Consider the following 22,645-nt stretch of genomic DNA (forward strand, 5'->3'; position numbering starts at 1 on the left):
TTATATAGACAGGGGTGTGCCTTTCCTAATCATGTCCAATCAATTGAATTTACCACAGGTGGACTCCAATCAAGTTGTAGAAACATCTCAAGGATGATCAATGGAAACAGGATGCACATGAGCTTTTAATAAATTTGCTAAAATTTCTAAAAACCTGTTTTCGCTTTATCATTATCGGGTATTGTTTGTTGATTGATGAGATTTTTTTTGAATATTTTATCCATTTTAGAATAAGGCTGTAATGTAACAAAATGTGGAAAAAGTCAAGGGGTCTGAATACTTTTTGTATATACTTCCATTCCATTCATGTTTTAACTGGTACCGGGGGACCTTCAGACTAGTCCTAGAGAATAACAACAGTATGTGTTCGTGAGAGTCTCACCTTTCCATAGAGGGGTCATATTAGCGTGTCAAACTGTTCGCACTCCACAGACATTTCCGTGATTTTCTGGATGTCTCCTGGTCTGGAAAAACACTGCTGTAGTGTCCACCGCAGATGACTATGTTCTAAACTTCTAGCGTGAGTGGGGTGGGTGTGGCTTAAAATGACCACATGAACAGCCGCTCACCGATTTGACAGCGCCAATGCAGTCACACATCCAAACATATAATTTATGTATAAATGGGACTTCAGAAACTAGTAGCCTATATTTTGTATTAACCTTTATTCATCCAGGTTAGTCTCATTGAGATAAAATCTATTTTTCAAGAGACCTGGTGCAACCAAGACAGCAGGGGGGGAACAATGTTTGAGACAAATATCAGACATACTGTAACAACTTACAGACATAGACACCATTTTAAAAAAATGTATGCAGTTCCACTGTTGAGAAAGAACATATTATCACCAAAACAAATTTGATGTAGCGTATCGGTGCTGAATGCAACACTATTGCCAGGTGTATCGGTGCTGAATGAGTCTCAAATGGTACCCTATTCCCTATATAGTGCATTCATATTAAATCATTTACAAAAAGTGATTTCAAATGTATTGAAAAAAAAAAAAAAAAAACTAAGATGGGAACTTGGAAAGCCAAGCTAGAGAAGTGAATATGATCTGCCTACTGCTCAAATCATGGTTACAAACACAGTCTGCACTTAGAACTGACACTAAAACAACCTTAGCATTGAAGGGCAGGAAAGTTAACACTGATGCAAGCATGTGGCGGTCACGGAGAGTTAGCAGTAGCAAGCTAATAGTTGTCTGCGAGGTTTTGGGTTAGGTTAGCGGTAGCATGCTAACAGTTGTCTGTAGAGTTTAGGGTTATGTTAGCGGTAGCTTGTTAGCCGTGGTGAAGAGAAAGGAACTCTGTGTATCTCTTGGTAAGGTCCTCCAACTGGGTGGCTGAAACACAAACACACAGTCAACTTCAATAGCAATATACAGTTGAAGTCGGAAGTTTACATACACCTTAGCCAAATACATTTAAACTCAGTTTTTCACCATTCCTGACATTTAATCCTAGTAAAAATTCCCTGTCTTAGGTCAGTTAGGATCACCCCTTTATTTGAAGAATGTGAAATATCAGAATAATAGTAGAGAGAATTATTTATTTCAGCTTTTATTTCTTTCATCACATTCCCAGTGGGTCAGAAGTTTACATACACTCAATTAGTATTTGGTAGCATTGCCTTTAAATTGTTTAACTTGGGTCAAACGTTTCATGTAGCCTTCCACAAGCTTCCCACAATAATTTGGGTGAATTTTGGCCCATTACTCCTGACAGAACTGGTGTAACTGAGTCAGGTTTGTAGGCCTCCTTGCTCGCACACGCTTTTTCAGTTCTGCCCACACATTTTCTATAGGATTGAGGTCAGGGCTTTCTGATGGCCACTCCAATACCTTGACTTTGTTGTCCTTAAGCCATTTTGCCACAACTTTGGAAGTATGCTTGGGGTCATTGTCCATTTGGAAGACCCATTTGCGACCAAGCTTTAACTTCCTGACTGATGTCTTGAGATGTTGCTTCAATATATCCACATAATTATCCTTCCTCATGATGCCATCTATTTTGTAAAGTGCACCAGTCCCTCCTGCAGCAAAGCACCCCCACAGCATGATGCTGCCACCCCGTGCTTCACGGTTGGGATGGTGTTCTTCGGCTTGCAAGCAACCCCCTTTTTCCTCCAAACATAACGATGGTCATTATGGCCAAACAGTTCTATTTTTGTTTCATCAGACCAGAGGACATTTCTCCAAAAAGTACGATATTTGTCCCCATGTGCAGTTGCAAACCGTAGTCTGGCTTTTTTATGGTGGTTTTGGAGCAGTGGCTTCTTCCTTTCTGAGCGGCCTTTCAGGCTATGTCGATATAGGACTCGTTTTACTGTGGATATAGATACTTTTGTACCTGTTTCCTCCAGCATCTTCACAAGGTCCTTTGCTGTTGTTCTGGGATTGATGTGCACTTCTCGCACCAAAGTACGTTAATCTCTAAGAGACAGAACGCGTCTCCTTCCTGAGCGGTATGACGGCTGCGTGGTCCCATGGTGTTTATACTTGCGTACTATTGTTTGTACAGATGAACGTGGTACCTTCAGGCGTTTGGAAATTGCTCCCAAGGATGAACCAGACTTGTGGAGGTCTACACATTTTTTTTCTGAGGTCTTGGCTGATTTCTTTTGATTTTCCCATGATGTCAAGCAAAGAGGCACTGAGTTTGAAGGTAGGCCTTGAAATACATCCACAGGTACACCTCCAATTGACTCAAATGATGTCAATTAGCCTATCAGAAGCTTCTAAAGCCATGACATTTTCCCAAGCTGTTTAAAGGCACAGTCAACATAGTGTATGTAAACTTCTGACCCACTGGAATTGTGATACAGTAAATTATAAGTGAAATAATCTGTCTGTAAACAATTGTTGGAAAAATTACACAAAGTAGATGTCCTAACCGACTTGCCAAAACTATAGTTTGTTAACAAGACATTTGTGGAGTGGTTGAAAAACATGTTTTAATGACTCCAACCTAAGTGTATGTAAACTTCCGACTTCAACTGTATATATACGGCATAGTTTTCTGTACTGTATGGGAGGCTAGGGTGTGTGTGTGTATAAACTCACAAAGTGTGTGTTTGTGTCCATGGCTCCAGTAGCAAGGGTCCTCCTTCACTGTGTCAGACAGACAGACAGACACCTCGGATACCTGCTGCAGGACTTCGAGCTCCTAGAGAGAGAGAGATTATGTAGTATACAGTGAGGGAAAAAAGTATTTGATCCCCTGCTGATTTTGTACGTTTGCCCACTGACAAAGACACGATCAGTCTATAATTTTAATGGTAGGTTTATTTGAACAGTGAGAGACAGAATAACAACAACAAAGCCAAGATAAACGCATGTCAAAAATGTTATAAATTGATTTGCATTTTAATGAGGGAAATAAGTATTTGACCCCTCTGCAAAACATGACTTAGTACTTGGTGGCAAAACCCTTGTTGGCAATCACAGAGGTCAGACTTTTCTTATAGTTGGCCACCAGGTTTGCACACATCTCACTCCTCTTTGCAGATCTTCTCCAAGTCATTAAGGTTTCGAGGCTGACGTTTGGCAACTCAAACCTTCAGCTCCCTCCACAGATTTTCTATGGGATTAAGGTCTGGAGACTGGCTAGGCCATTCCAGGACCTTAATGTGCTTCTTCTTGTGCCACTCCTTTGTTGCCTTGGCCGTGTGTTTTGGGTCATTGTCATGCTGGAATACCCATCCACGACCCATTTTCAATGCCCTGGCTGAGGGAAGGAGGTTCTCACCCAAGATTTGACGGTAAATCGCCCCGTTCATCGTCCCTTTGATGCGGTGAAGTTGTCCTGTCCCCTTAGCAGAAAAACACCCCCAAAGCATAATGTTTCCACCTCCATGTTTGACGGTGGGGATGGTGTTCTTGGGGTCATAGGCAGCATTCCTCCTCCTCCAAACACGGCGAGTTGAGTTGATGCCAAAGAGCTTGATTTTGGTCTCATCTGACCACAACACTTTCACCCAGTTCTCCTCTGAATCATTCAGATGTTCATTGGCAAACTTCAGACGGCCCTGTATATGTGCTTTCTTGAGCAGGGGGACCTTGCGGGCGCTGCAGGATTTCAGTCCTTCACGGCGAAGTGTGTTACCAATTGTTTTCTTGGTGACTATGGTCCCAGCTGCGTTGAGATCATTGACAAGATCCTCCCGTGTAGTTCTGGGCTGATTCCTCACCGTTCTCATGATCATTGCAACTCCACGAGGTGAGATCTTGCATGGAGCCCCAGGCCGAGGGAGATTGACAGTTCTTTTGTTTTTCTTCCATTTGCGAATAATCGGACCAACTGTTGTCACCTTCTCACCAAGCTGCTTGGCGATGGTCTTGTAGCCCATTTCAGCCTTGTGTAGGTCTACAATCTTGTCCCTGACATCCTTGGAGAGCTCTTTGGTCTTGGCCATGGGAGCGTTTGGAATCTGATTGATTGATTGCTTCTGTGGACAGGTGTCTTTTATACAGGTAACAAGCTGAGATTAGGAGCACTCCCTTTAAGAGTGTGCTCCTAATCTCAGCTCGTTACCTGTATAAAAGATACCTGGGAGCCAGAAATCTTTCTGATTGAGAGGGGGTCAAATACTTATTTCCCTCATTAAAATGCAAATCAATTTATAAAATTTTTGACATGCATTTTTTTGTTGTTATTCTGTCTCTCACTCTTTTTTTCAAATAAACCTACCATTAAAATTATAGACTGATCATGTCTTTGTCAGTGGGTAAACGTAAAAAATTTTTAACAGAGAGAGAGACAGAGAGAGGAGAGAGGAGAGAGAGACAGAGAGAGAGAGGGGGGGAGAGGGAGAGAGAGAGAGGGGGAGAGGTAGAGAGAGGGGGAGAGGGAGAGAGAGAGAGAGAGGGGGAGAGGGAGAGAGAGGAGAGAGAGAGACGGAGAGAGAGACGGAGAGCGAGAGAGAGAGAGAGACGAGGAGAGAGAGAGAGACAGAGAGGGGGAGAGAGAGAGGGGGAGAGGGAGAGAGAGAGAGAGGGGGAGAGGGAGAGAGAGGAGAGACAGAGAGAGAGAGAGAGACGGAGAGCGAGAGAGAGACGGAGAGAGAGAGAGACAGAGAGAGGAGAGAGAGAGACAGAGAGAGAGGGGGAGAGAGAGAGAGAGAGAGAGACAGGGAGAGAGAGAGAGACAGGGAGAGAGAGAGAGAGATGGGGGAGAGAGAGAGGGGGAGAGAGACAGAGAGAGAGAGGGGGAGAGAGACAGAGAGAGAGAGAGACAGAGAGAGAGAGAGAGAGAGAGAGAGAGAGAGAGACAGAGAGAGAGACAGAGAGAGACAGAGAGAGAGACAGAGAGAGACAGAGAGAGAGACAGAGAGAGACAGAGAGAGACAGAGAGAGACAGAGAGAGACAGAGAGAGGAGAGAGAGAGAGACTGTGAGACAGAGAGAGAGAGAGAGAGAGAGAGACAGAGAGAGAGAGAGAGAGACAGAGAGAGAGAGAGAGACAGAGAGAGAGAGAGAGAGAGAGAGACAGAGAGAGAGAGAGAGAGAGAGACAGAGAGAGACAGAGACAGAGAGAGAGAGAGAGGAGAGAGACAGAGAGAGACAGAGACAGAGAGAGACAGAGAGAGAGAGAGAGAGACAGAGAGAGAGAGAGAGAGAGAGAGAGAGACAGAGAGTAGAGAGAGAGTAGAGAGAGGAGAGAGAGAGAGAGAGACAGAGAGAGACAGAGAGGAGAGAGAGAGAGTAGAGAGAGAGAGAGAGAAAAACACTCAGCACTCAGAGGAGCAGAGAGACAACATGTATACCGTGTTGCAGGCGGTGAGCAGCCTATGGACAGTGCTGAAGATGTTTGTGTGTGATCTGAGACTGGGAGGTTCTTTGCAGCAGTAGGATCTGAAATCGGCCTCGTACACACGGCTGAATACACTCATCATCTGGGCCAGGTCAGACACAGCTACACGCAACGCGCACACAGAGAACCGGCTAGGACTGGCCTCTTCACGCAGGAACACACACTGAGAGACAAAATCATTGTTTTATTAAAAAGTGTTTTACAAGTTACATTTAGATTTTAGAAGAGGCTCTTATCCAGTGCCTTCAGAAAGTTCACACCCCCTGACTTTTCCACATTTTGTTGTTGTTACAGCCTGAATTTAAAATGGATGACATTGAGATGTTGTGTCACTGGCCTACACACAATACCCCAGAATGTCAAAGGGGAACTGTTTTTTGAAATTTAACAAATTAATAAAAAATGAAAAGCTGAAATTTCAATAAGTATTCAACCCCTTTTGCTATGGCAAGCCAAACTATACAGAACAAAACTATAAACGCAACATGTGAAGTGTTGGTCCCATGTTTCATGACCGGAGATAAAATATCAAATAAATGTTCCACACGCACAAAAAGCTTATTTCTCTCCATGTTGTGCACAAAGTTGTTTCCATCCCTGTTAGTGAGCATTTCTCCTTTGCCAAGATAATCCATCCACCTGACAGGTGTTGCATATCAAGAAGCTGATTAAACAGCATGATCATTACACAGGTGCACCTTGTGCTGGGGACAATAAAAGGCCACTCTAAAATGTGCAGTTTTGTCACAACACAATGTCACAGATGTCTCGAGCTTTGAGGGAGCGCGCAATTGGCATTCTGACTGCAGGAATGTCCACCAGAGCTGTTGGCAGAGCATTTAATGTTAATTTCTCTACCATAAGCTGCCTCCAACGTTGTTTTAGAGAATTTTGTAGTACGTCCAACCGGCCTCACTACCCCAGACCATGTGTAACCACGCCAGCCCAGGACCTCCACATCCGGCTTCTTCACCTGAGTGATCGTCTCAGATCAGCCACCCGGACAGCTGATGAAACTGTGGGTTTGCACAACCAAAGAAGTTCTGCACAAACTGTAAGAAACCATCTCAGGGAAGCTCATCTGCGCGCTCGTCGTCCTGACTGCATACTCACCAGACCAGTGGAGGCTGCTGAGGGAAAGAACAGCTCATAATAATGGCTGGAACGGAGCGAATGGCATCAAACCATGTGTTTGATGTATTTGATACCATTCCACCTATTCCGCTGCAGCCATAACCATAAGCCCATCCTCCCCAATTAAGGAGCCACCAGCATCCTGTGCACCAGACATGTCACCCATTGAGCATGTTTGGGATGCTCTGGATCGACGTGTACAACAGCGTGTTCCAGTTCCCGCTGATATCCAACAACTTCGCACAGCCATTGAAGAGGAGTGGGACAACTTCCACAGGCCACAATCAACAGCCTGATCAGCTCTATGTGAAGGAGATGTGTCTCGCTGCATGAGGCAAATGGTGGTCACACCAGATACTGACTGGTTTTCTGATTCACGCCCCTACTTTCTTTTTAAAAGGTATCTGTGACCAACAGATATGTATTTCCAGTCATGTGAAAACCATAGATTAGGGCCTAATGAATTTATTTCAATTGACTGATTTCCTTATATGAACTGTAACTCAGTCAAATCCTTGAAATTGTTGCGTTTATATTTTTGTTCAGTGAATGTTCAGGAGTAAAAGTTTGCTTAACAAGTCACATAATAAGTTACATGGTTTTTGAATTACCTCATCCCTTAAAATGGATTAAATTGAGATTTTGTGTCACTGATTTACACACCCCATGTCAAAAGTGGAATTATGTTTTATAAATGTTTACAAATTTAATTCAAAATGAAAAGCTGAAATGTCTTGAGTCAATAAGTGTTCAACCCCTTTGTTATGGCAAGCTGCGTTATGAAAGGTAAGCTTGGCTTCTTATATGGTGTTGAGTTAAGCTTAAACCATGTATTTAGATTGTAGGTAGGTATTGTAGTTTGGTATTATAGGTAGCTTACTCCGGTAGTTATTGTAGGTTATTACTGTAGGTAATTATTGTAGGTAAGGATTTTATTCGGCGGAGCCCAGGCGAAGCACGAGGCTAGCCTACCCACTACCTGGACCAACAAAGCTAGCTAGCTAGCGGGTAGCTACCGGTAACTTTTAGCAACTGTGGGTAACTTTTAGCAACTGTGGTTAGCTGTTTCCAATGTTATTTCATGCTTGAGAGTACCTGTGATTGAGCCAGCTAGCTGCTACCATTCAGCTGTTTTTCTAACCTCATCCGAGGCATTAACGTTAGGTGGTTGGTAGCTGCTGTACTTAATTACAGCTACTGATAACAGTCTGCTGTAGCTTACAACAATTCTAATTTCTAAAGTGGAAGTTGGGAGAGTTTTATTCGGGTGGTTCAGTGAAACAACTATAGTTTCTGAGGTGGAAGTTGGGAGAGTTATATATTTATTTATTTTTTGGTGAGGGAGGCCTGCTCTCTCCTTTCCCTGATGTTCAGTTCATTTCATCCCGATCTCCTCTGCATTATTGTAGCCATTCCATCTGTTGCAGCCTGTCAACTATGCCTCTACCTATCCCTGTTCTCTCCTCTCTGCACAGGCTACACAAACGCCCCACACCGCGTGGCTGCTGCCTCTCTAACCTGGTGGTCCCTGCACGCACCCCACACCTGGAGTTCCAGGTCTCAGGCAGCCTCTGGAACTGCCGTTCTACTGCCAACAAAGCTGACTTCATCCCAGCCTATGCTACCCTCCAGTCCCTCGACTTCCTGGCGCTGACGGAAACATGGATTACCACTGAAAACACTGCTACTCCTACTGCTCTCTCCTCGTCTGACCATGTGTTCTCGCATACCCCGAGAGCATCTGGTCAGCGGGGTGGTGGCACAGGAATCCTCATCTCTCCCAAGTGGACATTCTCAATTTTTCCCCTAACCCATCTGTCTATCTCCTCATTTGAATTCCATGCTGTCACAGTCACTAGCCCATTTAAGCTTAATATCCTTGTCATCTATCGCCCTCCAGGTTCCCTTGGAGAGTTCATCAATGAGCTTGACGCCTTGATAAGTTCCTTTCCTGAGGATGGCTCACCCCTCACAGTTTTGGGGGATTTCAACCTCCCTATGTCCACATTTGACTCATTTCTCTCTGCCTCCTTCTTTCCACTTCTCTCCTCTTTTGACCTCACCCTCTCACCGTCCCCCCCTACTCACAAGGCAGGCAATACGCTTGACCTCATCTTCACTAGATGCTGCTCCTCTACTAATCTCACTGCAACTCCCCTCCATGTCTCCGACCACTACTTTGTTTCCTTTTCTCTCTCGCTCTCCTCCCACACTACTCACTCTGCCCCTACACAGATGGTAATGCGCCGCCGCAACCTTCGCTCTCTCTCTCCCACTACTCTCTCCTCTTCCATCCTATCATCTCTTCCCTCTGCTCAATCCTTCTCCCTCCAATCTCCTGATTCTGCCTCCTCAACCCTCCTCTCCTCCCTTTCTGCATCCTTTGACTCTCTGTGTCCCCTATCCTCCCGGCCGGCTCGGTCCTCCCCTCCAGCTCCGTGGCTTGATGACTCATTGCGAGCTCACAGAACAGAGCTCCGGGCAGCGGAGCGGAAATGGAAGAAAACTAAACTCCCTGCCGACCTGGCATCTTTTCACTCCCTCCTCTCTACATTTTCTTCATCTGTTTCTGCTGCTAAGGCCACTTTCTACCACTCTAAATTCCAAGCATCTGCCTCTAACCCTAGGAAGCTCTTTGCCACATTTTCCTCCCTCCTGAATCCTCCCCCCCCCGCCCCCCCCTCCTCTCTCTCTGTGGATGACTTCGTCAACCACTTTGAAAAGAAGGTTGACGACATTCGATCCTCGTTTGTTAAGTCTAATGACACTGCTGGTCCTACTCACACTGCCCTACCCTATGCTTTGACTTCTTTCTCCCCTCTCTCTCCAGATAAAATCCTGCGACTTGTGACTGCAGGCCGCCCAACAACCTGCCCGCTTGACCCCATCCCCTCCTCTCTTCTCCAGACCATCTCCGGTGACCTTCTCCCCTACCTCACCTCGCTGATCAACTCATCCTTGACCGCTGGCCATGTCCCTTCCGTCTTCAAGAGAGCGAGAGTTGCTCCCCTTCTCAAGAAACCAACACTCGATCCCACTGATGTCAACAACTACAGACCAGTATCCCTTCTTTCTTTTCTTTCCAAAACTATTGAGCGTGCCGTCTTTAGCCAACTCTCTTGCTATCTCTCTCAGAATGACCTTCTTGATCCAAACCAGTCAGGTTTCAGGACTGGTCATTCAACTGAGACTGCTCTTCTCTGTGTCACGGAGGCTCTCCGCACTGCTAAAGCTAACTCTCTCTCCTCTGCTCTTGTCCTTCTAGACCTGTCTGCTGCCTTTGATACTGTGAACCATCAGATCCTCCTCTCCACCCTCTCCGAGCTGGGCATCTCCGGTGCGGCTCACTCCTGGATTGCGTCCTACCTGACCGGTCGCTCCTACCAAGTGGCGTGGCGAGAAGCTGTCTCCGCACCACGTGCTCTCACCACTGGTGTCCCCCAGGGCTCAGTTCTAGGCCCTCTCCTTTTCTCCCTATACACCAAGTCACTTGGCTCTGTCATATCCTCACATGGCCTCTCCTATCATTGCTACGCTGACGATACACAACTCATCTTCTCCTTTCCCCCTTCTGATAACCAGGTGGCGAATCGCATCTCTGCATGTCTGGCAGACATATCAGTATGGATGACGGATCACCACCTCAAGCTGAACCCTGGCAAGACGGAGCTGCTCTTCCTCCCGGGGAAGGACTGCCCGTTCCATGATCTCGCCATCACGGTTGACAACTCCGCTGTGTCCTCCTCCCAGAGTGCGAAGAGCCTAGGCGTGACCCTGGACAACACCCTGTCGTTCTCCGCCAACATCAAGGCGGTGACCCGCTCCTGCAGGTTCATGCTCTACAACATTCGGAGAGTACGACCCTGCCTTACACAGGAAGCGGCACAGGTCCTAATCCAGGCACTTGTCATCTCCCGTCTGGACTACTGCAACTCGCTGTTGGCTGGCCTCCCTGCCTGTGCCATTAAACCCCTACAACTCATCCAGAATGCCGCAGCCCGTCTGGTGTTCAACCTTCCCAAGTTCTCTCACGTCACCCCCCTCCTCCGCACACTCCACTGGCTTCCAGTTGAAGCTCGCATCCGCTACAAGACCATGGTGCTTGCCTATGGAGCAGTGAGGGGAACGGCACCTCTGTACCTTCGGGCTCTGATCAGTCCCTACACCCAAACGAGGGCATTGCGTTCATCCACCTCTGGCCTGCTGGCTCCCCTTCCTCTGCGGAAGCATAGTTCCCGCTCAGCCCAGTCAAAACTGTTCGCTGCTCTGGCACCCCAATGGTGGAACAATCTCCCTCACGACGCCAGGACAGCGGAGTCACTCACCACCTTCCGGAGACATTTGAAACCCCACCTCTTTAAGGAATACCTGGGATAGGATAAAGTAATCCTTCTACCCCCCCCCCCCCAAAATTGTAAAGTGGTTATCCCACTGGCTATAGGGTGAACGCACCAATTGATGAGTCGCTCTGGATAAGAGCGTCTGCTAAATGACGTAAATGTGCCCTTGAGAAAGGCACTTAACCCTAATTGCTCCTGTAAGTCGCTCTGGATAAGAGCGTCTGCTAAATGACTAAAATGTAAATGTGATTTCTAAATGCTGTTAGTTCAGGAGTAAAAATGTGCTTAACAAGTCACATAATAAGTTGCAAGGACTCACTCTGTGTGCAATAATAGTGTTTAACATGATTTTTGAATGACTACCCCATCTCTGTACCCCACACATACAATTATCTGTAAGGTCCCTCAGTTGAGCAGTGAATTTCAAACACAGATTCAACTACAAAGACCAGGGAGGTTTTCCAATGCCTCGCAAAGAAGGGCACCTATTGGTAGATGGGTAAAAATAAAAATCAGATATTGAATATCCCTTTGAGCATGGTGAAGTTATTAATCACACTTTGGTGTATCAATACACCCAGTCACTACAAAGATACAGGCGTCCTTCCTAACTCAGTTCCGGGGAGGAAAGAAACAGCTCAGGGATTTCACCATGAGGCCAATGGTGACTTTAAAACAGAGTTTAATGGCTGTGATAGGAGAAAACTGAGGATGGATCAACAACATTGTAGTTAATATTAACCTAAATGACAGAGTGAAAAGAAGGACGCCTGTACAGAATACTAATATTCCAAAACATGCATCCGGTTTCCAATAAGGCACTAAAGTAAAACTGCAAAAATATTAACTTTATGTCCTGAATAAAAGCGTTATGTTTGGGGCAAATCCAACACAACACTGAGTACCACTCTTCATATTTTCAAGCATGGAGGTGGCTGCATCATGTTATGGGTATGCTTGTCATCGGCAAGGACTGGGGAGTTTTTCAGGATAAAAATAAACAATAGAGTTAAGCACAGGCAAAAACCTGGTTCAGTCTGCTTTCCACCAGACACTGAGATGAATTCACCTTTCAGCAGGACAATAACCTAAAACACAAGGCCAAATATACACTGGAGTGTTTACCAAGATGACATTGAATGTTGCTATGACAAGACTTGAAAATGGCTGTCTAGCAATGATCAACAACCAACTTGACAGAGCTTGAAGATTTTTTAAAATAATAATGTGAAAATATTGTACAGTCCAGGTGTGCAAACCTCTTAGAGACTTACCCAGAAAGACTCACAGCTGTAATCGCTGCCAAAGGTGATTCTAACATGTATTGACTCAGGGGGGTTGAATACTTATGTAAATTAGATTTCTGTATTTCATTTTCAATACATTTGCAAACATTTCTAAAATCATGTTCCACTGTCATTATGGGGTATTACGTTTCAAATCTATTTAATCCATTTTGAATTCAGGCTGTAAAAACTAAAACGTGGAATAAGTCAAGGGGTCTGAAGGCGCTAAAACAAATCAGTCACCTCCATAATTATTGGCACCCTCGATAAAAATATGAAAAAGACTGTATAGAATAAATACAAATACTGAGCTACATTGTTTGACTATATAATTCCATACTAATAAAAATGCACAGAGAAAGATTTTGTTTAAACAAGTAATCATTTTTATCTAAAAAAGGTGTCAAAATTATTGGTACCCCTACAAATTCTTATAGATAAAATAAAACAAACGTTCATCTCAGCTAAAAGGCGAACTGAACTGGAGAACCAACTTCTCTGGTTGAAAACGGCACGTGACATCGATATTAGTCAGAAACATTTATTACGGTGCCAAAATGTACTAAAAAGTGCAAGTAGGTTAATTTCGTCAGTATTGTCCAAAACTGAGTTGTGAGATTTGTGGACAAGAGTTTGTCAGGACCTAACGAGGGTTGGGTTTTGTCCATTTGCCCACTACCACGGGACGAACAGCTGTGATGATTGGGTTGGGTTTTGTCCATTTGCCCACTACCACGGGACGAACAGCTGTGATGATTGGGTTGGGTTTTGTCCATTTGCCCACTACCACGGGACGAACAGCTGTGTTTTGTCCATTTGCCCACTACCACGGGACGAACAGCTGTGATGATTGGGTTGGGTTTTGCCCACTACCACGGGACGAACAGCTGTGTTGATTGGGTTGGGTTTTGTCCATTTGCCCACTACCACGGGACGAACAGCTGTGTTGATTGGGTTGGGTTTTGTCCATTTGCCCACTACCACGGGACGAACAGCTGTGATGATTGGGTTGGGTTTTGTCCATTTGCCCACTACCACGGGACGAACAGCTGTGTTTTGTCCATTTGCCCACTACCACGGGACGAACAGCTGTGATGATTGGGTTGGGTTTTGCCCACTACCACGGGACGAACAGCTGTGTTGATTGGGTTGGGTTTTGTCCATTTGCCCACTACCACGGGACGAACAGCTGTGTTGATTGGGTTGGGTTTTGTCCATTTGCCCACTACCACGGGACGAACAGCTGTGATGATTGGGTTGGGTTTTGTCCATTTGCCCACTACCACGGGACGAACAGCTGTGTTGATTGGGTTGGGTTTTGTCCATTTGCCCACTACCACGGGACGAACAGCTGTGATGATTGGGTTGGGTTTTGTCCATTTGCCCACTACCACGGGACGAACAGCTGTGTTTTGTCCATTTGCCCACTACCACGGGACGAACAGCTGTGTTGATTGGGTTGGGTTTTGTCCATTTGCCCACTACCACGGGACGAACAGCTGTGTTTTGTCCATTTGCCCACTACCACGGGACGAACAGCTGTGTTGATTGGGTTGGGTTTTGTCCATTTGCCCACTACCACGGGACGAACAGCTGTGTTTTGTCCATTTGCCCACTACCACGGGACGAACAGCTGTGATGATTGGGTTGGGTTTTGCCCACTACCACGGGACGAACAGCTGTGTTGATTGGGTTGGGTTTTGTCCATTTGCCCACTACCACGGGACGAACAGCTGTGTTTTGTCCATTTGCCCACTACCACGGGACGAACAGCTGTGATGATTGGGTTGGGTTTTGCCCACTACCACGGGACGAACAGCTGTGTTGATTGGGTTGGGTTTTGTCCATTTGCCCACTACCACGGGACGAACAGCTGTGTTTTGTCCATTTGCCCACTACCACGGGACGAACAGCTGTGATGATTGGGTTGGGTTTTGCCCACTACCACGGGACGAACAGCTGTGTTGATTGGGTTGGGTTTTGTCCATTTGCCCACTACCACGGGACGAACAGCTGTGTTGATTGGGTTGGGTTTTGTCCATTTGCCCACTACCACGGGACGAACAGCTGTGATGATTGTGTTGGGTTTTGTCCATTTGCCCACTACCACGGGACGAACAGCTGTGATGATTGGGTTGGGTTTTGTCCATTTGCCCACTACCACGGGACGAACAGCTGTGTTGATTGGGTTGGGTTTTGTCCATTTGCCCACTACCACGGGACGAACAGCTGTGTTTTGTCCATTTGCCCACTACCACGGGACGAACAGCTGTGATGATTGGGTTGGGTTTTGTCCATTTGCCCACTACCACGGGACGAACAGCTGTGTTGATTGGGTTGGGTTTTGTCCATTTGCCCACTACCACGGGACGAACAGCTGTGTTTTGTCCATTTGCCCACTACCACGGGACGAACAGCTGTGATGATTGGGTTGGGTTTTGCCCACTACCACGGGACGAACAGCTGTGTTGATTGGGTTGGGTTTTGTCCATTTGCCCACTACCACGGGACGAACAGCTGTGTTTTGTCCATTTGCCCACTACCACGGGACGAACAGCTGTGATGATTGGGTTGGGTTTTGCCCACTACCACGGGACGAACAGCTGTGTTGATTGGGTTGGGTTTTGTCCATTTGCCCACTACCACGGGACGAACAGCTGTGTTGATTGGGTTGGGTTTTGTCCATTTGCCCACTACCACGGGACGAACAGCTGTGATGATTGGGTTGGGTTTTGTCCATTTGCCCACTACCACGGGACGAACAGCTGTGTTGATTGGGTTGGGTTTTGTCCATTTGCCCACTACCACGGGACGAACAGCTGTGATGATTGGGTTGGGTTTTGTCCATTTGCCCACTACCACGGGACGAACAGCTGTGATGATTGGGTTGGGTTTTGTCCATTTGCCCACTACCACGGGACGAACAGCTGTGTTGATTGGGTTGGGTTTTGTCCATTTGCCCACTACCACGGGACGAACAGCTGTGTTTTGTCCATTTGCCCACTACCACGGGACGAACAGCTGTGATGATTGGGTTGGGTTTTGTCCATTTGCCCACTACCACGGGACGAACAGCTGTGTTGATTGGGTTGGGTTTTGTCCATTTGCCCACTACCACGGGACGAACAGCTGTGTTTTGTCCATTTGCCCACTACCACGGGACGAACAGCTGTGATGATTGGGTTGGGTTTTGCCCACTACCACGGGACGAACAGCTGTGTTGATTGGGTTGGGTTTTGTCCATTTGCCCACTACCACGGGACGAACAGCTGTGTTTTGTCCATTTGCCCACTACCACGGGACGAACAGCTGTGATGATTGGGTTGGGTTTTGCCCACTACCACGGGACGAACAGCTGTGTTGATTGGGTTGGGTTTTGTCCATTTGCCCACTACCACGGGACGAACAGCTGTGTTTTGTCCATTTGCCCACTACCACGGGACGAACAGCTGTGTTGATTGGGTTGGGTTTTGTCCATTTGCCCACTACCACGGGACGAACAGCTGTGATGATTGGGTTGGGTTTTGTCCATTTGCCCACTACCACGGGACGAACAGCTGTGTTGATTGGGTTGGGTTTTGTCCATTTGCCCACTACCACGGGACGAACAGCTGTGATGATTGGGTTGGGTTTTGTCCATTTGCCCACTACCACGGGACGAACAGCTGTGATGATTGGGTTGGGTTTTGTCCATTTGCCCACTACCACGGGACGAACAGCTGTGTTGATTGGGTTGGGTTTTGTCCATTTGCCCACTACCACGGGACGAACAGCTGTGTTTTGTCCATTTGCCCACTACCACGGGACGAACAGCTGTGATGATTGGGTTGGGTTTTGTCCATTTGCCCACTACCACGGGACGAACAGCTGTGTTGATTGGGTTGGGTTTTGTCCATTTGCCCACTACCACGGGACGAACAGCTGTGTTTTGTCCATTTGCCCACTACCACGGGACGAACAGCTGTGATGATTGGGTTGGGTTTTGCCCACTACCACGGGACGAACAGCTGTGTTGATTGGGTTGGGTTTTGTCCATTTGCCCACTACCACGGGACGAACAGCTGTGTTTTGTCCATTTGCCCACTACCACGGGACGAACAGCTGTGTTGATTGGGTTGGGTTTTGTCCATTTGCCCACTACCACGGGACGAACAGCTGTGATGATTGGGTTGGGTTTTGTCCATTTGCCCACTACCACGGGACGAACAGCTGTGTTGATTGGGTTGGGTTTTGTCCATTTGCCCACTACCACGGGACGAACAGCTGTGATGATTGCTCTCTATCCAATGGCACAGACCGAGACAGACCTGCCCCCGCAGCTCAGACCGAGACAGACCTGCCCCCGCAGCACAGACCGAGACAGACCTGCCCCCGCAGCACAGACCGAGACAGACCTGCCCCCTCAGCTCAGACCGAGACAGACCTGCCCCCTCAGCTCAGACCGAGACAGACCTGCCCCCTCAGCTCAGACCGAGACAGACCTGCCCCCTCAGCTCAGACCGAGACAGACCTGCCCCCTCAGCTCAGACCGAGACAGACCTGCCCCCTCAGCTCAGACCGAGACAGACCTGCCCCCGCAGCTCAGACCGAGACAGACCTGCCCCCTCAGCTCAGACCGAGACAGACCTGCCAACCAGACAACACATTTCACATTTCTTTTAAAATGGTGCTACTAAAACCTCCTCTGCCAAAACGTCCAAATGAATGAATTACACTATCCAATTACAGGATGAATTACACTATCCAATTACAGGATGAATTACATATCCAATTACAGGATGAATTACACTATCCAATTACAGGATGAATTACACTATCCAATTACAGGATGAATTACACTATCCAATTACAGGATGAATTACACTATCCAATTACAGGATGAATTACACTATCCAATTACAGGATGAATTACACTATCCAATTACAGGATGAATTACACTATCCAATTACAGGATGAATTACACTATCCAATTACAGGATGAATTACACTATCCAATTACAGGATTTCTTGAGTTATCTTAGATTCATTCTGACTATTTTGAGGAAGTACTACTGCCTTCCTTCATATGGTGTCTCATAAGGGACAACCTGCCACACCGAACCACACCCCCAAGACTGAGATCTCGTTTTTCTGAATGAGCAACAGAAAAAACCACACGGCGAATCAGTGCGTTCTGTCGCTCTTTAAGGAACTGGCCTTCCATGGCTTCCTGTTTCACTGGAGTATAAAAATGAGGTAACACACAAAAAGGGTACAAAATACCAGCTAAAAAAAACTATACATACCACTTACCACTATTAGGGCAATAATGAATAAGTTTAAAACTCCTGGAACAGAGGTCAACCTGCCTGGTAGAGGGTGCATGTGTATATTGTCCCCACAGGGAGGAAGATAGTTCAGGTGGCAAAGAAAAGTCCAAGGGGCCACAGTTGGAGAATAACAGAACTTGGTCGTATCTTGGGGTCACCAAGTCTCCAAAACAACAATTAGACGCCACCCCCACGCCAATAAAAAAAAAAAAAATGCAATAAGCTCGTTGGAAGGGTTGCCAGAAAAAAAGCTTTTATTAAGAGCAACCAACAAAATAAACGCCTGGAGTTCGGTAAACGGCATCGGCCAGGGGTGTCAAACATAGGCACTGGAACCAGGTCAGATGAGAGGAAAATGGAGCTCTGGCCAGGGGTGGGTTTGGCATTGAAAGAATGATGCATAATCAGAGAAGTACGTCATTAATGTTATATTATGGGGCTGTTTACCTTCCACTGGTCCTGGGGCCAAGGTTAAGGTCAACGGCATCATGAACTTAACCCACTACCAGGACATTGTAGCCAAAGACCTGGTTGCCTCTGCAAGGAGGCTGAAAATTGACTGCAAGTGGATCTTCCAGCAAGACAATAACTCCAAGCACACATCGAAATCCACCAAGAAATGCTTAATTGACCACAAAATCAACATATTGCAATGGCCATCTCAGTCTCCGGACTTGAACCCATTGAAAACCTGTGGTTTGAATTGAAGATGGAAGTCCATAAGCGCAGAGGAAGGATATCAAGGATCTGGAAGGATTCTGTATGGAGGAGTGGTCTAAGATCCCTTCCCAATGTGTTCTCCAATCTCATACAACATTACAGAAAAGGCTCAATGCCGTTATCGTTGCAAGGGGAGGGTGCACAAAGTATTGAAAACAAGGGTGCCAAAAATTTAGGCACCTATCATTTTGAGGTAAACATTTTTTGCTCATCTTTATCAAGGGTGCCAATAATTTGAGGTGACTGTATGTCATTCCAACTTCCCTCCTGGATTACATCAGACAGACAGACAGACAGACAGACAGACAGACAGACAGACAGACAGACAGACAGACAGACAGACAGACAGACAGACAGACAGACACCTGGTCCTTCAGCTGTTCCAGGGCGGTTTGAGTGGACTCCAGCAGGGCTGTGACATCAGCAACCTCCTTGCCCGTCGGCCTGCTGGGTAGTGACCTCTGACCCTTCCTGGCACCCCTGGAGAAAGAGGTCAGGTGGGTTAGTACTGGGCCAGTGAGTGTAGGGGTGAGTGTGTCCCTGATATCAGAGGGCCAGGGGGTGAGTGTAGGGGTGAGTGTGTCCCTGATATCAGAGGGCCAGGGGGTGAGTGTAGGGGTGAGTGTGTCCCTGATATCAGAGGGCCAGGGGGTGAGTGTGGGGGTGAGTGTGTCCCTGATATCAGAGGGCCAGGGGGTGAGTGTAGGGGTGAGTGTGTCCCTGATATCAGAGGGCCAGGGGGTGAGTGTAGGGGTGAGTGTGTCCCTGATATCAGAGGGCCAGGGGGTGAGTGTGTCCCTGATATCAGAGGGCGAGGGGGTGAGTGTAGGGGTGAGTGTGGGGGTGAGTGTGTACCTGATATCAGAGGGCCAGGGGGTGAGTGTAGGGGTGAGTGTGTCCCTGATATCAGAGGGCCAGGGGGTGAGTGTGTCCCTGATATCAGAGGGCCAGGGGGTGAGTGTAGGGGTGAGTATGTCCCTGATATCAGAGGGCCAGGGGGTGAGTGTAGGGGTGAGTGTGTCCCTGATATCAGAGGGCCAGGGGGTGAGTGTAGGGGTGAGTATGTCCCTGATATCAGAGGGCCAGGGGGTGAGTGTAGGGGTGAGTGTGTCCCTGATATCAGAGGGCCAGGGGGTGAGTGTAGGGGTGAGTGTGTCCCTGATATCAAAGGGCCAGGGGGTGAGTGTGGGGGTGAGTGTGTCCCTGATATCAAAGGGCCAGGGGGTGAGTGTAGGGGTGAGTGTGTCCCTGATATCAGAGGGCCAGGGGGTGAGTGTAGGGGTGAGTGCGTACCTTATATCAGAGGGCCAGGGGGTGAGTGTAGGGGTGAGTGTAGGGGTGAGTGTGTACCTGATATCAGAGGGCCAGGGGGTGAGTGTAGGGGTGAGTGCGTGTGTCAGGTGAGGCAGAGCTTCAGGACAGAAGAGTTCCTTCAGTAGGCCCTCTCCTCCGGCCCTGCTGTCCCCACTAGACTCCATGGAGCCAGGCACTAGAGTTAGCAGCTGCTCCAGGAAACACAGCTGGCGCAGGGGACAGGCCCGGCCCTGAGAGAGGAGGGACACAGCCTGTTAGAATACAGCAGAACAACACGTACAGTTGAAGTCGGAAGTTTACGTACACTTAGGTTGGAGTCATTAAATCTCGTTTTTCAACCACTCCACACATTTCTTGTTAACAAACTATAGTTTTGGCAAGTCGGTTAGGATATCTACTTTGTGCATGACACAAGCCATTTTTCCAACAATTGTTTACAGACAGATTATTTCACTGTATCACAATTCCAGTGGGTCAGAAGTTCACATACACTAAGTTGACTGTGCCTTTAAACAGCTTGGAATATTCCAGAAAATGATGTCATGGCTTTAGAAGCTTCTGATAGGCTAATTGACATCATTTGAGTCAATTGGAGGTGTACCTGTGGATGTATTTCAAGGCCTACCTTCAAACTCAGTGCCTCTTTGCTTGACATCATGGGAAAATCAAAAGAAATCAGCCAAGGAAAAAAATGGTAGACCTCCACAAGTCTGGTTCATTCTTGGGAGCAATTTCCAAACGCCTGAAGGCACCACGTTAATCTGTACAAACAATAGTACGCAAGTATAAACACCATGGGACCATGCAGCCGTCATACCGCTCAGGAAGGAGATGCGTTCTGTCTCCAAGAGATGAACGTACTTTGGTGCGAAAAGTACAAGTCAATCCAAGAACAACAGCAAAGGACCTTGTGAAGATGCTGGAGGAAACAGGTACAGAAGTATCTATATCCACAGTAAAACGAGTCCTATATCGACATAACCTGAAAGGCCGCTCAGCAAGGAAGAAGCCACTGCTCCAAAACCGCCATAAAAAAGCCGGACTTCGGTTTGCAACTGGACATGGGGACAAAGATCGTACTTTTTGGAGAATATCCTCTGGTCTGATGAAACAAAAATAGAACTGTTTGGCCATAATGACCATCTTTATGTTTGGAGGAAAAAGGGGGTTGGCTTGCAAGCCGAAGAGCACCATCCCAACTGTGAAGCACGGGGGTGGCAGCATCATGCTGTGGGGGTGCTTTGCTGCAGGAGGGACTGGCGCACTTCACAAAATAGATGGCATCATGAGGAAGGACAATTATGTGGATATATTGAAGCAACATCAAGACATCAGTCAGGAAGTTAAAGCTTGGTCGCAAATGGGTCTTCCAAATGGACAATGACCCCAAGCATACTTCCAAAGTTGTGGCAAAATGGCTTAAGAACAACAAAGTCAAGGTATTGGAGTGGCCATCACAAAGCCCTGACCTCAATCCTATAGAAAATCTGTGGGCAGAACTGAAAAAGCGTGTGCGAACAAGGAGGCCTACAAACCTGATTCAGTTACACCAGCTCTGTCAGGAGGAATGGGCCAATATTCACCCAAATTATTGTGGGAAGCTTGTGAAAGGCTACCCGAAACGTTTCACCCAAGTTAAATAATTTAAAGGCAATGCTACCAAATACTAATTGAGTGTATGTAAACTTCTGACCCACTTGTGATGAAATAAATAAAAGCTGAAATAAATCATTCTCTCTACTATTACTCTGACATTTCACATTCTTAAAATAAAGTGGTGATCCTAACTGACCTAAGACAGTGTATTTGTACTAGGATTAAATGTCAGGAATTGTGAAAAACTGAGTTTAAATGTATTTGGCTAAGGTGTATGTAAACTTCCGACTTCAACTGTATGAACTGGGTGCAGTTGCAATATACTGTAGAGATAGCCTGCAGAGCTCTATCATACTATCCAGGTCTGTGCCCAAACAGTTTGAGCTTCTACTTCTAAAAATCCACCTTTCCAGAAATAAGTCTCTCAACAGACCCCCCTCAGCCCCGAGCTGTGCCCTGGACACCATATGTGAATGTATTGCCCCCCATCTATCCTCAGAGTTCGTACTGCTTGGTGACCTAAACTGGGATATGCTTAACACCCCGGCCATCCTACAATCTAAACTAGATGCCCTCAATCTCACACAAATTATCAAGGAACCTACCAGGTACAACCCTAAATCCATAAACATGGGCACCCTCATAGATATCATCCTGACTAATTTACCCTCTAAATACACCTCCGCTGTCTTCAACCAGGATCTCAGCGATCACTGCCTTATTGCCAGCGTCCGTAATGGGTCCGCGGTCAAACGACCACCCCTCATCACTGTCAAATGCTCCCTAAAACACTTTAGCGAGCAGGCCTTCCTAATTGACCTGGCCCAGGTATCCTGGATGGATATTGACCTCATTCCGTCAGTAGAGGATGCCTGGATGTTCTTCAAAAGTGCTTTCCTCTCCATCTTAAATAAGCATGCCCCATTCAAAAAATACAGAACTAAGAACAGATATACAGTGGGGAGAACAAGTATTTGATACACTGTCGATTTTGCAGGTTTTCCTACTTACAAAGCATGTAGAGGTCTGTAATTTTTATCATAGGTACACTTCAACTGTGAGAGACGGAAACTAAAACAAAAATCCAGAAAATCACATTGTATGATTTTTAAGTAATTAATTTGCATTTTATT

The 22,645-nt window shown here is 46.7% G+C and overlaps 1 protein-coding gene across 2 annotated transcripts in view; it reads right to left on the reverse strand.

The window, feature by feature from the left end:
- Positions 1 to 642: 642 nt before the first annotated feature.
- Positions 643 to 22,645, reverse strand: part of LOC311117261 (HAUS augmin-like complex subunit 7) — a gene marked incomplete at its 5' end in the record, with an annotated part of 33,423 nt that continues 11,420 nt past the window's right edge. The window contains 5 exons of one of the 2 annotated variants that reach the window (XM_084192231.1): positions 643 to 1,345; positions 3,065 to 3,167; positions 5,766 to 5,975; positions 18,968 to 19,082; positions 19,953 to 20,146. In XM_084192231.1, the coding sequence (XP_084048357.1) occupies positions 1,284 to 1,345; positions 3,065 to 3,167; positions 5,766 to 5,975; positions 18,968 to 19,082; positions 19,953 to 20,146 (684 nt within the window). In that variant the 3' untranslated portion in view covers positions 643 to 1,283. The remainder of the gene's footprint in view (positions 1,346 to 3,064; positions 3,168 to 5,765; positions 5,976 to 18,967; positions 19,083 to 19,952; positions 20,147 to 22,645) is intronic. The other variant, XM_084192232.1, reaches the window with a different exon arrangement.

The sequence above is a fragment of the Coregonus lavaretus genome (genome assembly GCF_964263955.1).
Source record: "Coregonus lavaretus genome assembly, contig: HAP1_SCAFFOLD_1763, whole genome shotgun sequence".
NCBI lineage: Eukaryota > Metazoa > Chordata > Actinopteri > Salmoniformes > Salmonidae > Coregonus > Coregonus lavaretus.